Source organism: Lindgomyces ingoldianus (genome assembly GCF_010093535.1).
Source record: "Lindgomyces ingoldianus strain ATCC 200398 unplaced genomic scaffold BDR25scaffold_47, whole genome shotgun sequence".
Classification (NCBI taxonomy): domain Eukaryota; kingdom Fungi; phylum Ascomycota; class Dothideomycetes; order Pleosporales; family Lindgomycetaceae; genus Lindgomyces; species Lindgomyces ingoldianus.
Window position 1 is genome coordinate 337,297 of NW_022985208.1, and position 14,558 is coordinate 351,854.

The window sequence follows — 14,558 nt, forward strand, 5'->3', positions numbered from 1 at the left end:
TAAGTTTTAGTGAAAGCAAAACAAGTGCAAAAGCGAGAATCCCTTCAGTTAGTTTCATGTTCACTGTGCCACTCCCCTGCTTTGCCTCGTTGTTCATAATTGGGATTGGGCTATTGGGCAGACGAGGAGCACTTCGCTTGACAAAAGGACTTTTGCGGACAGAATCTTCATGCTGTGCGGCTTTTGTTGCAGCTGCGGCCAACTTGTCGGAGTTTACAGCGACGGAGTTCGAAGTAAAGTGTAAAAATGCGGGAAGGATTGGCTTCTGTGTTCACCTGGGCACCTCGTAGGCGCGGGTGGGACCGTGCACACCGCCGACCTGATGCGACAACTGGATGCTTGACATATTTTCCAGGAGGCTTGCAGTAGGCAGATTTCTCTTTTGTTTGAAATTAGCCAGGGATATTTCGGCTAGTGACCGAGGAAGAAGCATTGCCAATCAGTGTCGAAGGTTTTCAGTGTCCCAAAGCTGGGCTGGAAAGCACTGGCGAGCAGGTGAAGTAGAAGCGGATTGCATTTATCAACGAGGCCTGGAAGGAATATTGAAAGTGGGGGACAAGACAAGACATGATTTTGACTTGAAGCTGATCGGAATTGAGCCTTTGTCTAATGTGAACGAACCCAGATTGTCCAAGGGTGAGTCCATGTGTTCAAGCCGCAGTTTCGATTTTCGGAGTGGAACTCTTCAATACTACGCTATGGTACATATGTGTTTGACAAGTTGAAGCCCGCTAAGTCTTAAACTGGGTCTGTCCGCTGTATCACTGGAGTCTCAGATAATCGCAACGCGGGCCTTGAACGAAATCTGTACATATTGTTAGTACTTCCCAAGTTGCTTGTGATAAGACATGCTGTCGTCAGGAAGAGGTTGTTCAACATTTGCTGGGTCGGGCTACTCTTGGAGCTGGTATTTGGCAGTGGGTTGGAAACAGCCCGCGATGCGATCCGTGTAGGCCTCAGTATCGATAACACCTGCAGTTTAAATCAAGGCCGAAACAAGTAGGAACGAAACTCAATCTTGCTCAAACGAAGGTTTAATGCGTTGAGCATTAGTAGCACTGAAGAACAAGTTAATTCCCCGGCTACAAGTGGTTTCTCGAAGAAGTCCGAGTTTCAGCGGTGGGCAAGAAACGTGATTATAAAGCTCTTCATCTAGATCTCAACCTCTGTTGAAGCCTTAAGATTGATGGAATCAATAGTGGTAGGGAATGCGTGGGGTCCAGTCTCGGAAACTGTCGCATGGCTTGTCGGCTTGGAGGGAATGTTTGAGCTTGAGGTCTGAAGGACGCGAGGGAAAAAGCCATCCAGGCGAAGGAATAATGGAGAGGGGGGGAGTTATGCAAGCACAGAGTACGGTACAGGAAAGAAGATCTTTGGAAACAGCGCGAGGCTAGGGAAATAAACAATTTGGCAAAAGAAGCTAATCCCCACTTAGGCTAGACAAAAACCACGTGATTCTTGACAAACGCTCACTTATTTTTAGTGTCTTCAAATAGGACATCGGCCGTGCTCTTTAGAGGTTTACCAATCATCTATGGATCAGTATCGTCAGCATTTTTCTTCCATGCGAAAAGCCTTCTCCCCGGCCTGATTTCACAGCCCAAGCTACCCGGCTGCGTATCTAAAGGGTGTCTTTGAGCATATGGGAAAATCATTCATCATCATTCAGCAAGCCAGCGTCGTTTAGGCAATACCACCCCTAGGACTTCCTGTTGAAATCCAACACCAAATTCACATTGTACCCAGCTTTAAATTTCAACCACAGTCGACTCGAAGTGAACCTTTCCCCCCGCAGCTCTTTGAAATGGATCGGTGAAGGCATAAACCGCCTCTGCTGCCTTTGGACACTCAGCCTGCCGGCACCACCGCAAAGCTCGATAAGTTTGCGCCTGGGCTGCAGTAGTGAGGGATTCTCGACCAGCCTTATGCCCTCTTGGCAACTCGTGGTAATATGAAGCCAATGACCTTGCGCGCATTTCAAGGCAAAAAGAGGCTGAAGTGTTCGATTGTTGAAGCTGAAGGCTGTGGCTAAGCTGGCTTGTGGCCTTCCTGCGGCTCCCCAGCCGCTATCTGTGGAATTGGTCAAGTCTACATTTAGTGTGGTTCCGCGCGTTCAACGTAAGCTGGCCACAACAGTGGCTTGCATCAGTTTCCAGTTTATTGGTCTCGCATTGGTCCGAGTCTACTTCGTCTAAGTGTTATTTTCTTAGCCGTTGATCTGTCTGAAATACTAACCAGAATGGTGCTGATATCATCAGTCAGCTCGAGGAAGTTTCCAGCCGGAGGCAAAGATGTGGATGTTTATATTCAACTCGGGGCCCTTTTCCTTCTGATCACAATCACTGATTCCATAATTAATGCCCAGTTCAGTCTGGGACGCCTATTGTGATACTTGGACTCGTCTTCTAGCTCGTCTCCTCCCTCTCTAATTTACCAAATTCAGATCGATTACGGGAGAGCACACCCAACATCATGGGGCACCTTCCTATCTTTCTCTCGAATGCACTCCTCTCTGCGCTTTCCATCGCAAATCTCGGCTTGATCAGCTCCATGGTCGGGTTTCTCCACGACCAAAAGGACAATGTTGGAACCTACCGGGTGGATTGGCCTGGCGAAACTGTGCAATTGAAAGTACTACCGAAGCACCTCTGGGTCGACCAAGGCCACACGAGTAATGGGGTTGCGGGATATGGATTCTTCCTGGGCCTCTTCGGACTGTATGTAGCCTGGAGGCAGCGCCGAAGGGAAGGCAGGGTGAGTTTTCTGCTGATATGAGTAATCTCGGAGCTGAGAACTGACATCGGTGCAGAATCCTTCGAAGACTCTTCTCACCCTTTCCATTCTCCAGTTTCTTGCCGTGCTCTTCACCCTCTCCGCTATCATTTTTGTCTTCCTCGTCACCAACCAGACGAAGGGCCAGAGCATCTCAGAAGACTTGGCGCGCTCAAATGTCGATTACTCTGCCGACAAATGGACCCCGGAGACGTGGTTCAAGGCGGTGCTAGACCTCCCACTAGCGGACCAACATCAGCACGACAAGATCGACTCGAAAGTTACGAACATGGTTGCGTGGCGATGGATGCTGATCCCAATATTTCTAGTCGATATTCTGGCGTTCGGCATTTCGACAATAGAGATGATCAAGCAAAGAAAGGGTGCGAAAGAACCCGGATACTCCCCCGAGAAGTAGGTAGACATGCGCTTACTGCCCTGTAGACCATGGCGGCGACGCAGAGCAGAAGGTGAAGCTGATGCCGTATACAAGTCCAAATCCATACCAGAGTCCTCAACCAAGTCCAAGGCCGTACGATAGCCACCAGTCGTACGCCGACGGCCCTGGAGGACGGTAGTCATGGGTTGTCAGGCAGGGAGAGGATACAATCACTTTTTTTTATTATTTTTTCTCTTTTTAGATATACCTGTCTCTATGAACGGTCTGCACTTGTTGACATTTATTTCCATGGGTTGCTCATTTGGGGGACAACGGCACAAAAAGGCATCGCGGTACGTGTGCGTTTTACGATTATCAATCCAATTGTAATGAATGATAATATGTCTGATTTTCTGCTGAGGGAAGGCTGGCCTGGAGGAGGGGAGATCCGTGAACCTTGGAAAGCTTGCTCGGCAATCTCAACACTCCTTGGGGTTAACCAGGATGCCCCATATTCGACGGACAGCCTCATTAGCGAGGCGGCGACCTCGGCACCTCAACGGTGAAAAAGTTGCGCTCACATGCCCCCCTTCCAACCCCACCCCAGCTCCGTCTCCGTGCACACTCCACGACGACCACGACCATATAAAATCCACCATGGGCTGGCTGCTGTACGCCATGGCCGGCCTCCCCGCGCTCATCCTCGCGCTCCACGCCATATCCGCACTGCTCCCACGGCGGCCGTCACAACTGAGTGCGTACCTTGCACGGCTGGTCTCGTCCATAGTGGCGCTGCTGTTGTGTGCGTCCTACGGCGTTGTTGCGAGCATCGTCCTGCGGCTCGTGGGCTACGGCGGCCTGAGCCAGTGGACGGTCGCGCGCGCCTTCAAGTGGACCATGTGGGTGTTCACAGGTGTGACGTTCAGGGTCAATGACGGCGGCAGGATTGAAGGCGGGCGGCGGGGCGGCGAGGACGCCCTCTTGACCAGGCCCGCTGTCTTCGTGGGCAACCACCAGACTGAGCTCGATGTGCTCCTGCTCGGCTGCGTCTTCCCTAAGTACTGCTCCGTCACGGCCAAGAAGTCGCTGCGCTTGGTGCCCGTCCTCGGCTGGTTTATGGCCCTCTCCAAGTCCGTCTTCATCGACCGTGCAAACCGTGCCACCGCCCGCGCAGCTTTTGATGGCGCCGCAAAACACATGCGCTCCGAGCGCCAGTCCGTCTTCATCTTCCCCGAAGGAACGCGTTCCTACTCGGAGACGCCGGAGCTGTTACCCTTCAAGAAGGGCGCATTCCATCTCGCCATCCAGGCCCAGGTTCCCATTGTCCCCATCGTGGCGGCAAACTACAGTGATGTGCTGAATTTCAAGAAGAGGATATTCAATGCGGGCATCATTGATGTGAGCGGTATGTCTATTCCCTGAGCCCTTGGAGAGTCTCAGCCAATACTGATGGACGCAGTCCTCCCCGCCATCCCCACGACAGGTCTCACCGCAGCCGACGCCGACGCTCTGACAGCGCGCACGCGGGATGCCATGATGAATGAGCTCATCCGCCTCTCTTACCTGGGCAAAGAGAACGGCGCTCCTCTTCCTCGAGCAACCGGAGCTGATCTCAGTCGTGAGGAACTGAGAAAGCGATCGTAACCAGCATCAGTCCGCGGTGCTCTGGGCTTTCAGATGACCAGTTTTCGCAGAGGGCTAAAATGGTCCCTCTTTCACGAAGGAATTATCAAGGGAGCGTGTGGCGTGGGTTGCCTGTGGCATCGGACTAGGACAGGAAAATCCGGTTTCTATTCATGCATCGGGTCAGCATTGGGATTGAGCTTATGTTTTATATTTCTGCATATCAGCGGGGAGCGTCCAGCGGCGTTCTTGTGCTCATGGCGCTATTCTCGCAGCCACACCATAGGTCGATTGGCTGAGAGGGGCATTGGCATTGGAGCACATCTAGACAGTTGGTATTCAGTATAATCCTATAAGTACGAAATACGACGACTTCAGAGCAAAATTGTCTCGTCTACTATATCCTTTTACACAGGTGAAGTAGCTTGACCAGTCCTGGTAGTTTGATGGCAAGCTCTTCAGCAACTGGAGGCTCCACCGAGCCCCAACACCGCAAGTTTGTACGGAAGAAAACCTTGTAGTGATTCATTTTTCTCACCTAAGATAAATATCCTCCCATCTCCTCAACAAACGAGACAATATGTGTATGAATATCTGACATTCTTAAACGCCTCGTAACATGGCCAGGTAGCAGTCTTCTTCAAAACACTTTCATTTTCTTACGTCTCTTCTCATTCGTTCATCTCATGATCCACCTTCCCATACACCAGGCACGACCAACGCCTGAGTCAGTTAGACCCCAAGGTCACCCATATCTTCGACCTCTTTCCTTGTCTTCTTCTCCAGAATTAGTCTCATCGCCAGACATCGGATCCAGAACAACTAATGAATTCCACAATGCTTCATGCAAGACCACACCACAATGAAGCACATCTCAGGTAGAGCATTCTTCACCCTCTCTTGTACCTACCGAGCCTCTCGCCCCCATAGATTAAATGAGACGAGGAGGAATGTAGTGTTTGCTGACAGGGCAAGAGTTAGAAAAACCTTTCCCTCGTTTCCCATACATTTCACGCGGTTCCTACATCCTCGTGTCACGCCCGGTGTTGATCTCGTGCAAGTTGTTACTATGAGCACAACAGCCTACCTCTAGCCGGCCGAGTGGATATGTGAGAAAAGTAAATGATGTCAGCAAATCCCCATTCATTCGTGTTCGCTTGCATGAGATCGGTTCAAGAGCGGTTCAACTCGTTCAAATGTGCTGGAGAGCCGAATTCTTAACCTATCTTCTTCCATACGAGCTTGTTCTCCCAAAGCCATTCCCTAGAAATCCACTCTGCTCAGAGAATTTGATTGATATCCGCCCTCTCCTGACACTGCTCTTATCTCTTCACACTCAAGTCGTGTCGCTATTGTGTTCTGTTTGATTCGAATGGGGATGTATGCTCTGGACGGAGTCGGCCACACGGAGGCATAAAATACTATATTAACTAGCTAGTTTCGGAGTGAAGTTATGCTTTCTTATCAGTGGTAATGTTTCTGGTCCTGTGGCAGGGGTGGAAATATATGAATATTGGGTTTAGGGATCCCCCATTAGGTGTATTTACAACTTCAGGGGTGCTAATGGACAGCGGATTCACACAGAGTTTAGAAACCCTTCACTGGGAACTGCATTCTTTGTAACAAATTGCTAGAACCGAGTAAACGCCCCCAAGAAATAGGTGTAAATCCATATAGCCTCTCCACAGCTAGCATTTTAAGCTCCTGCGGATTGAACGCAAAAGAAGTGCCCCATCTGATATCACAACCTACGCGCTAATCCACTCACATCAGGTGACTGTGATTCTGACTATAGTTGGACCTTTCACGTCGGCTGCGTCCCACACCCTCTTACCCATTCAAGTTGAGGCTTACGAGCTACAATTTAGGTTTGCCTCCCCGCTACAGTGTCCCTCAATCCTCTTTTAGTGGTTTCGCGACCGCCGCCTAGAGCAAGTGAATAGTCCCAGAATTCCTTCCCCGGACTGGCGGATGTCAGTAGCGGGCGTCGGCGACTGCTGCAACTGGGGAACAGAAGTGCTGATTTTCTCAGCTGGAATGAACGTTCCAGCTAAGGCACCGAGGGCCTATGAGCATGGTGGAATGAATGCCGAAGGAACCCGTACGAGATTTAGGTCGGCGGTTTTGTAGTCGAAGTTTAGACGCCTTGCGAACCCAAGACCGCATGTTATGTGGAGATTTCACACTCATGACGGTGATATCTCCCCAAGGGCCCAAGTTAAAATGTCTCAAACAACCAGCCAATGGGAATATACGGAAAGTATTGTGCCGCTGAAATCTTAGCCCAAAGCATCCGTTAACACATCGCCCGCCTCGGCATGCCCACTGATGCGACGCGTCTTACATTTTATAAGGGATTCAAGAAATCAAGAATACACGATCGCCCCTAATCAGTTGTACGTATGAGCAGAAAATTCATCTATTAAATTGTAGTTCGATTCGTGCGAATTACCATGTTTAACGTCAGTGCAACTTGTTCTTGTGCGAATTGGGCTAACAAAAGAAAGACTTCGGTCGCGGTGGGCAGTCCTATGACCCCAAGCTTGCGGTCCGGTTCCTACACTCGGAGCAAGTTTGCTTTCTCTCTCGATGTGAAACAACAGGCATCTCGACCCGTTGAAGGAAGCAGGAGGCTTCCCCGGGTAGAAACACAGTTTGGATCAAATTAAGTCGTTGACTAATACCCCGAATAAAGGCCCTTCTTTCAAAGGCCGGTTCCAATGCAAATTGGAATTGGGGACATGCTGTGACCAGAGTAAGGAACCTAGTACATGACTCGCCGTACTAGAACAATACTGGCACATCTTATAAGATTACCCAAAACTGTCTTAAGTTCAGCAAAGGCTAATTCAATCATAGACTGCAACATCCAACAGGAATAGTCAAACCAGAGAACAATTACGTACGGCTACTATAATGAGGCGTTGAACATGTGATTGCTAGAGCTTTCTTTAAGGTTGCGGAGTAGTGTCCGTGAGGGGAGAGGAGAAGGGCGGGGGAACGAAGAGTGGGCCGAAGGAATATGGAGAAGGTTTCTTGCTGAGAACTGAAGATGTAGAAGATACGGTACCTAGATATACCCATAAAGGGTAGTTCAGAACTTGCTTCGGTCCACCAGAGAAAGATTCGGCCCAAAGGTTGATAGGGGTTGGTAATGAAAAGGGCCAGAAAGCGGGCGTGTCGACTTCATTTGAGGAGCAGTGCTAAGAAGATTGGGATTCATGTTCCGGGTTGGTACAATTCGACTTTACCATTTGAATAATGGTATTGGTCTGCTCGAGAAAGCTCGTTTGAGGAGCTGCTCGTGTCGAAGCCACCTGCAGCCAGCCCATTTAGGAAAGGGCAATCGGACTCGGACTGTGGACCGAATGTGGTAAGTGATGAAAAGCCGTGAGAATTGCGGGGAAGTTGACCAAAAAGCCTGCTAGGGCTGTAGGGCGTCTGCCTGGGCTGCAACATCCACCAAGAGAAATAGCGAAGAACCGCCGAGAAGGGTTGGGCAACGTCCTTCCTTAATGCTCGACTTTGTTACGATCAGATGCGGCTGAATATGTGGGAGGTGAGTATACTTTGCCCAGAAATAAAGCCGATATCATCTTTGTCGTAAAGGTACTGCTTTTATCCAGGAAGCATATAGTAACCATGTCATAGTCATCAGATTCCCTGCCCAAGATGATGCGGACCATCACAGGGGCATGCATTGCTTGTGGTTACGCAAGATTGCTGTGGGCTAATATCAATGAGGGACCCTCAGTGGAAAATTAGGCGATGAAGCTTGCAGTGTCAGGCCACACCGAACGTCGACGTTGGAAAATGTCCGCAGGGATGTAAGCCTTCTCTTTAATCTCGACAAGGGGTTCCTCAACGCTTCCAACCCTAGCCTGATCCAGCTTTTTTCGTAGGACCCACCACGTGCCTTGAATTCTGTTCGAGGTGCTTCTTGGAGCTCGTGTGCATGTCCCTTCGGACTGATCGGCCTTGACTCCTTTGAAACTCCCTTCCTATTACCTTGGCTTATAAATGTGGGACGAGCAAGCGGATAGAATAGCTAGGAATGCCTATGTATTGGCTGAGCTAAATGCTAATTGTGAGTCTGATTCTGTGACAGCCAATTTCATGGCAATATCAGACGTAGAGTCAGTTCGGTCGCGGAGATGTGCCCCGTCCATTAGACTTCGAGGGTTGATCTACCTAACATGCCCATTGGATGTGTGATAACCCTTGGACTGCAAAACAATAGTGTCCGGTGACGACACTGTAAATTCTAGCTTCCGACCATGGTGATCCCGGGTAGGTGCAGCAGTGTGGCGATGGATAGGAACCGCAATTGGACCTTATCTTCGGCAAGTTTTTTTTTAGCAGAGCAAGAGGTCTCCTGGGGATGTTGCTTATTTGAACCGAGGTGACTTGTGCGTGACTTCTGCAGGGTCCAACGTGAGACAAGTCTGATGCGAAGTTTTGCTGTGGCTGAAGCTCGGCGGTTGAAAGTAGGTGTGAAGCATCAAGGGCGTGGAATAATCACTGCAGAATGGCAGAAATGAGAAGACAGCTTTCAGAAGGCTAACTTCGGCCCATTCAATGGAACATGTCACAGGGGACAGTGACGGGTCAAGGTACTGTGCCTAGGTAGGTGATGGAATATAGGGGATGATGGCATCGGCCCCTGGAGAGACACAAACAGAATAATGGTGGCACGAAGTGTCGATAGAAGTCCCGACTGTGGAGGGACTTTGGAGTTTAGTGTGTCATTGTGCGCCTGCGAACAAATCGGGGCCTTCCTAAATGCTACACAGCAGGATGAAGAAGCGCCAAATGTTGTCGAGTATCCCAATCGCATGGCTACCATCGGCAACACAGGCTCGGCTGGAACAGGCAGGGCAAAGAGTGATGAATTGAACTTGACCCTGGATGGATCCACGTGGCGAGGTGAAAGAAGGCGTGAAACCGCCATCGAATGACCTCGCGATGGAAGTTTCTTCCTGTCCACGCTCGCCGTTGATGCTGAGGACCGTCGGTCTCCAGCTCTGTACCACAATGATTGGGCACGCAAGGGGTGTGGAAGCCGGAGACGGACCAGGGGCGTGGAAGTCAGGAAGGCAGCGCCAAATTGATCGCCGGTCGTGATTGCAAAAAGCATGTGTGGATGTGACAGAAATGTCCACGTGCCCCTTAGGTCGGAAATAATGGGACTGCGGCTCTTGATGTGCTGTCCTGAGGGTGCTTTAGGGGCAAAGGAGTTACTTTTTGACAGAAACCGGAGGGCGCGGCATCGGGATGATGTCTAGCTACATGAGATCGCGGCGGTGATTGGCAGACAAGGGCCCCGCAGAATTCGTCTGCCTGATCTAAATGCTTACATTCAAGACCTTGGATGCACACAGAGAATCTTGGGTGTCTGCCCGGCAGGGAAGAGGTCAGTTGGTGCATGTCTGGAAGCGGACGTCTTCAAACGTGTGAGGTGCCCCCCATCGCTTGCTTGTCTGCAGTCCACGCCGGCCTTGAGATCGTGTCCAACGTCGTCTGTGCTTGCGCAGGAGCAGTCAGTGTTGGGTGAAGCTTGTCTGCACCGCGCTGGCGACTCGCGAGCCATGAACTGTCGTTCAGGCGTTTGCACATCAGCTGGGAAGTGGCGGAGGCCCACCTCCTGAGCATCTTGGGAGAGGGGGATCTTCTCTGGCAGCACCAACACCGGGCCAGCGCTGGTGATTCGCTGCAGGGCTGCAAGCCTGCCAGAGGACCGGGATTCTTAGCGCATCGCAGGACTGCCGGACGACGACTGAAGGCAACTAAGGCCGCAAAGGCGGTCGCTGGATGGGCAAGCCATGAGCCACATCCAGCACCAGCTTTGAGGAACGCGGTGAGAGGCCACGCTAGTGCTGCACCCTCGCGTCTCTGGGTTCTCGGAGGAGGGCCGACTTGTGAGAAGCCCATCGAGGGCGTCGAAAATGCCGCTGCCAGCAGCCTGAAGCTCGCGGCGCAGGCTGCACTTCTGGCCTCGAGTACCACGGGGGCCACTCTCACTACTGCCAGGCAGCGTGGTGTCGTTGCATGGTGTTTTGGGGCACGACACAGACGCGGTCCAAATTGGAGCAGATGGCGATATCGTAGTGCCATCGCCGGTCTAGCTCACAGACTGCAGAGCGGCTCGACTCTCCACCCCACCTGGTGCTCCCGCGACGTGATGGAGCTCAGACTTCAGCTCGCCTGCAAAAGGCTGATACCGCTGGGCCAGTGGGAACGCGGCAGCTCCAACACGGGCCACACGGAGGTTTGCAGACGCTCGCGATCGCTGGGGACCGCCAGCAGCGTGTTGGCCGCAGCGGGAGGCCAAAACGTCCCTCGTCCTTCGACCTCGACGTGGCCAGCCTATATCAGGGCGCGCTATTAGGAGGAGTATGTATCGAGTACCTGCAACAATGCGAAGAGCGCGCAGATAGCGACAGCCGTGGCTACTGCGCGACCGCCGGGGACCCAGTGCCAGTGTTAATGTTCTTGCTGCGATCCAGGGCACCGTTGATGGGTCTAATCGATCCGGACAGCGCAGTGATTCTCCCGCAGCGTCGCGCGCAGAGCTATCGCTGGCCGTCCAAGGTCGGTCCGTCACTATGTGCGACCCTGGGTGCCCTTCCCACAATCAAAGCGTGTGCACCACCACCGTCCACTGGACTGGCCCTGTGTGGCAGCGATTCCTTGTCCGCGTCGTCAGGACCAGTCCCAACGCGCGCCTTCCTGTGCCTGCTTTCACTTTTAGCACTGAGCAGCCCACACCTCACCTCACACACACGACCTCAGCATCCCCATCCACATCCACACCCCATCCCCCATCCCCCATCCCCCATTCCTTCCGTCCTCGCCGCTCCACATACACCATTTCCGCGCCCGTCCCCTCTCCTCTTCAGATGCTCTGCGCGCGCGCTGCTGCCCTCGCCGTCGCCTCACCCCCTACCCCGTGCCCGCCGACTGACAGACGGCTGCTCACCTTTGCTGTCTCGGCCGTGCTTATCGCGATTGGCCAGTGCCCGCCGTCCCGCTAGGCGGCCCCTCGACAGTCGTGGGCGGCGCGAAACGCCCATCCGAGCTCTCAAGTCCACGTCCGCGTCCTAAAATTCCGTCCAGATCCTCGCCGCCATTGGCCTCACCAACCGTTTTCTCGCCGCGAGAACCCAATCGCCCTCCAGCCCAGCCTGCATGCCCTTTCCTTGACCACCCTCCTCGCAGTCTAGCGCCCGTCAGGCTCTCTGCTCTTCCTTTTCTTCCGCCGCGTTGCCTTGGTCTCATATCTGGCCCGCCAGTCGTCTTTTGAGCCCGCATCGCATTGTCGCGCTGTCGCATTCCCCCCCCAACCCAACCCAACCCGGCGCGTCAACTGTCCAACGCCGCCAGAGTGCACCGCCATCGCCGTGAACAAGCGCAGGGCTGCATCCAGCTTTTTTTTGCTGCAATTTGTTTTGATTGCGCCCGCGCGCCAATCACCGAAACCCATTTTTCGCGTGCAACTCCCGACTGGCGCCCCTCCCAAAGTTCACCCGGCATAACGACGTCTCGAAGTTGTTTTACCCCCTAGGTCGGTTTCTACACCCGCCTTCTCTTGCATAGCTTCCGGAACCCGTTGCATCTAGCCCGCCGTCCCCGAATCCGCACATTTGTTCGCTTCACAAGCCTCGAACTCGCCACGACCGTTCTTCTTTGTCTCTGAGACGGTCACTAACAACCGCACGACAAAGGAAAGCATGGCCGGTGGGCCGAGTCCGAGCAGCACCAGTCCCTCGAACCTCTCCAACAGCCCGTTCCTGCACGGCTCCTTCAGCTCGACCTCGTCCTCACCGCCGAAGCAGCCCTTTTCTGCGCAGCACACCATGACGGCCGACGTGTTTTCCGCATCGCATACATACAACCTCCCTGCGCCCATAGGAGAGCGCCGGCACTTGGAGAAGAATGGTATGTCTCTGCTCTCCTTCAGCGAGGCCGAGACCAGCGCCGAGCCCAAGGGGTATCCCTCCATCTTCCTGCGAAAACTCCCGAGCAACAGCGACCGCGATGCTGTACGCAACATCCTCCTCTTTGCGAAAGATCTCATTGACTGCGAGCTCGTCCCCGGTCCGAAGTACCCCGAAGACAAGGGCTTTGTATCTGCCGTGGCCAGATTCCGGACCCTGGAAGGTGCAAAGGAAGCAAGAAACCTCCTCAACGGGAAACGCAACGCCTCGAATGACGCCAATATCATCGTAGAGCTGGTGCAGGAGGGCATCCCCGGTACCATTGGCTCCCGGCGCAACACAGTCGACAGCGCACCCATCAGACAAGGATCAGTCTCCACTGCATCCGGTATCTCCAGCGCTACGACGAATGGCCGTCAATCCTCGCGATATAACGGAACGTTCCAAAACATGGAGAAAATGTCCCCACCAAATGGAACCCCCGGTCTTGGCAACGGTGAATTTCCGGTCCAGAATGTGTTTTCCCCGACCTCTCCCGTCAACACATCCTTCCCGCATCGCAACTTGGGCAAATCGGTCATCAACGACGAGGCCGATGATGACGACGGCCTTTTGAAGGAATCCATTGGGTATGCCACCGGCGGGCCGCCAGTCCAATCTTCCATTTCTCGTCGCACAACGAACCCGTCGATTCCCGTTTCCCGCTTCTCCCAACTTTCGCTCAACACGAACGGCGTGAACGGAATGAGTTCGCCGCCTATGCCTAGCTATGCATCTCCTCGTTCTGCCGCTACGATGCAATCTCCTGGCACAGCATTATCTGCTATGTCTCCACATACAATCCCCTCTGCCATAGGCAATCTGGGACCAAATGCCTCTTACCAGCAGTATACACAGCATTTTTCTAGACATAACTATCCTCCAGTCAATCCGGCCGATCAGAATCCTCCATGTAACACTTTGTATGTTGGAAATTTGCCGATCGACACATCGGAAGACGAGCTCAAAGCCATGTTCTCCAAGCAGCGTGGATATAAGAGGCTCTGCTTCCGGACCAAACAGAACGGGCCCATGTGCTTTGTCGAATTTGAAGACGTCTCTTTCGCCACAAAGGCGTTGAACGAACTTTACGGACAGCCTTTGCATAACTCTGTGAAGGGCGGTATCCGACTCAGCTTCTCGAAGAACCCACTTGGCGTACGCTCCGGACAATCTACTGGCATGGGGACTGCGTCCACCATTCCTCCTACGACCCCCTTGCCCGGTTTCGGCGGCAATATCGCAACACCCCCAGGCTTCTCTACGGCTACCGGACCTCCTCCCGGCCTCTCAGCTCCCCCCGGCCTCTCTACACCTGTCAATACCAATGGAACGTCTGGATTTGGCATGTATGCTAACGGTGGATTTGGAATGGGCATCAACGATATGGCCAGTCCTATCCGATCTCAACCCCTCACCGCTGGGCTAGCAACCAGCGTCTCAGGGACTGGTTTCAGCAATATGAATGCGAGCTACTCTGCATATATGATGGGGCGTTGAAGATTCCTGACGAACTGAGTCTGTTATGCCGTCACGAGTGACGAACTGGGAGTTGAAAGAGCGTCGATCACTACACATGCGAAACGCTTGTCCCGTCCATTGTTGCATTATATCCTGTCACTTCTGTCATTGCGAGGTGTTTTTTTTCCTTGCCGATTTTTACTTCCTTCTCCTTCTTGCACGGGCATGGGTACTGGCGTGAAAACTCCTTGAGGACCGCTGCGTCCATTGGGGCTGGGCTATATTTCAAGCATACAGCGATGATTCCCCCTTGTGCGTTGATTTGATTACAGGATTTGCTCGGAGCG

The 14,558-nt window shown here is 52.7% G+C and overlaps 3 protein-coding genes across 3 annotated transcripts; all 3 read left to right on the plus strand.

Annotated features, from left to right (window-relative positions):
• Nucleotides 1-2,472: 2,472 nt before the first annotated feature.
• On the plus strand, nucleotides 2,473-3,190 carry BDR25DRAFT_243041 (uncharacterized protein; the record flags this gene model as incomplete). Its single annotated transcript, XM_033685801.1, has 2 exons — nucleotides 2,473-2,754; nucleotides 2,810-3,190. The coding sequence occupies 2 exons, from the start codon at nucleotides 2,473-2,475 to the stop codon at nucleotides 3,188-3,190; spliced, it is 663 nt and encodes a 220-aa protein (XP_033541167.1).
• A 540-nt stretch (nucleotides 3,191-3,730) lies between these two features.
• Nucleotides 3,731-5,152, plus strand: BDR25DRAFT_272024 (acyltransferase-domain-containing protein). Its single transcript, XM_033687285.1, has 2 exons — nucleotides 3,731-4,556; nucleotides 4,611-5,152. Exons 1-2 carry the CDS (start codon nucleotides 3,809-3,811, stop codon nucleotides 4,793-4,795), a joined length of 933 nt encoding a protein of 310 aa, XP_033541168.1. The 5' UTR covers nucleotides 3,731-3,808; the 3' UTR covers nucleotides 4,796-5,152.
• Nucleotides 5,153-12,305: 7,153 nt separating this feature from the next.
• On the plus strand, nucleotides 12,306-14,285 carry BDR25DRAFT_98270 (RNA binding protein). The gene has a single exon (XM_033699336.1). The coding sequence runs from the start codon at nucleotides 12,505-12,507 to the stop codon at nucleotides 14,248-14,250; it is 1,746 nt and encodes a 581-aa protein (XP_033541169.1). The 5' UTR covers nucleotides 12,306-12,504; the 3' UTR covers nucleotides 14,251-14,285.
• Nucleotides 14,286-14,558: the final 273 nt, after the last annotated feature.

Bases quoted from the DNA above. Each gene is read 5' to 3' on its own strand.
- BDR25DRAFT_272024 (XM_033687285.1), top strand. From the start codon at position 3,809: ATGGGCTGGCTGCTGTACGCCATGGCCGGCCTCCCCGCGCTCATCCTC. The intron at 4,557-4,610 runs GTATGTCTATTC...TGATGGACGCAG, and splicing joins GGGCATCATTGATGTGAGCG to TCCTCCCCGCCATCCCCACG.
- BDR25DRAFT_98270 (XM_033699336.1), top strand. From the start codon at position 12,505: ATGGCCGGTGGGCCGAGTCCGAGCAGCACCAGTCCCTCGAACCTCTCC.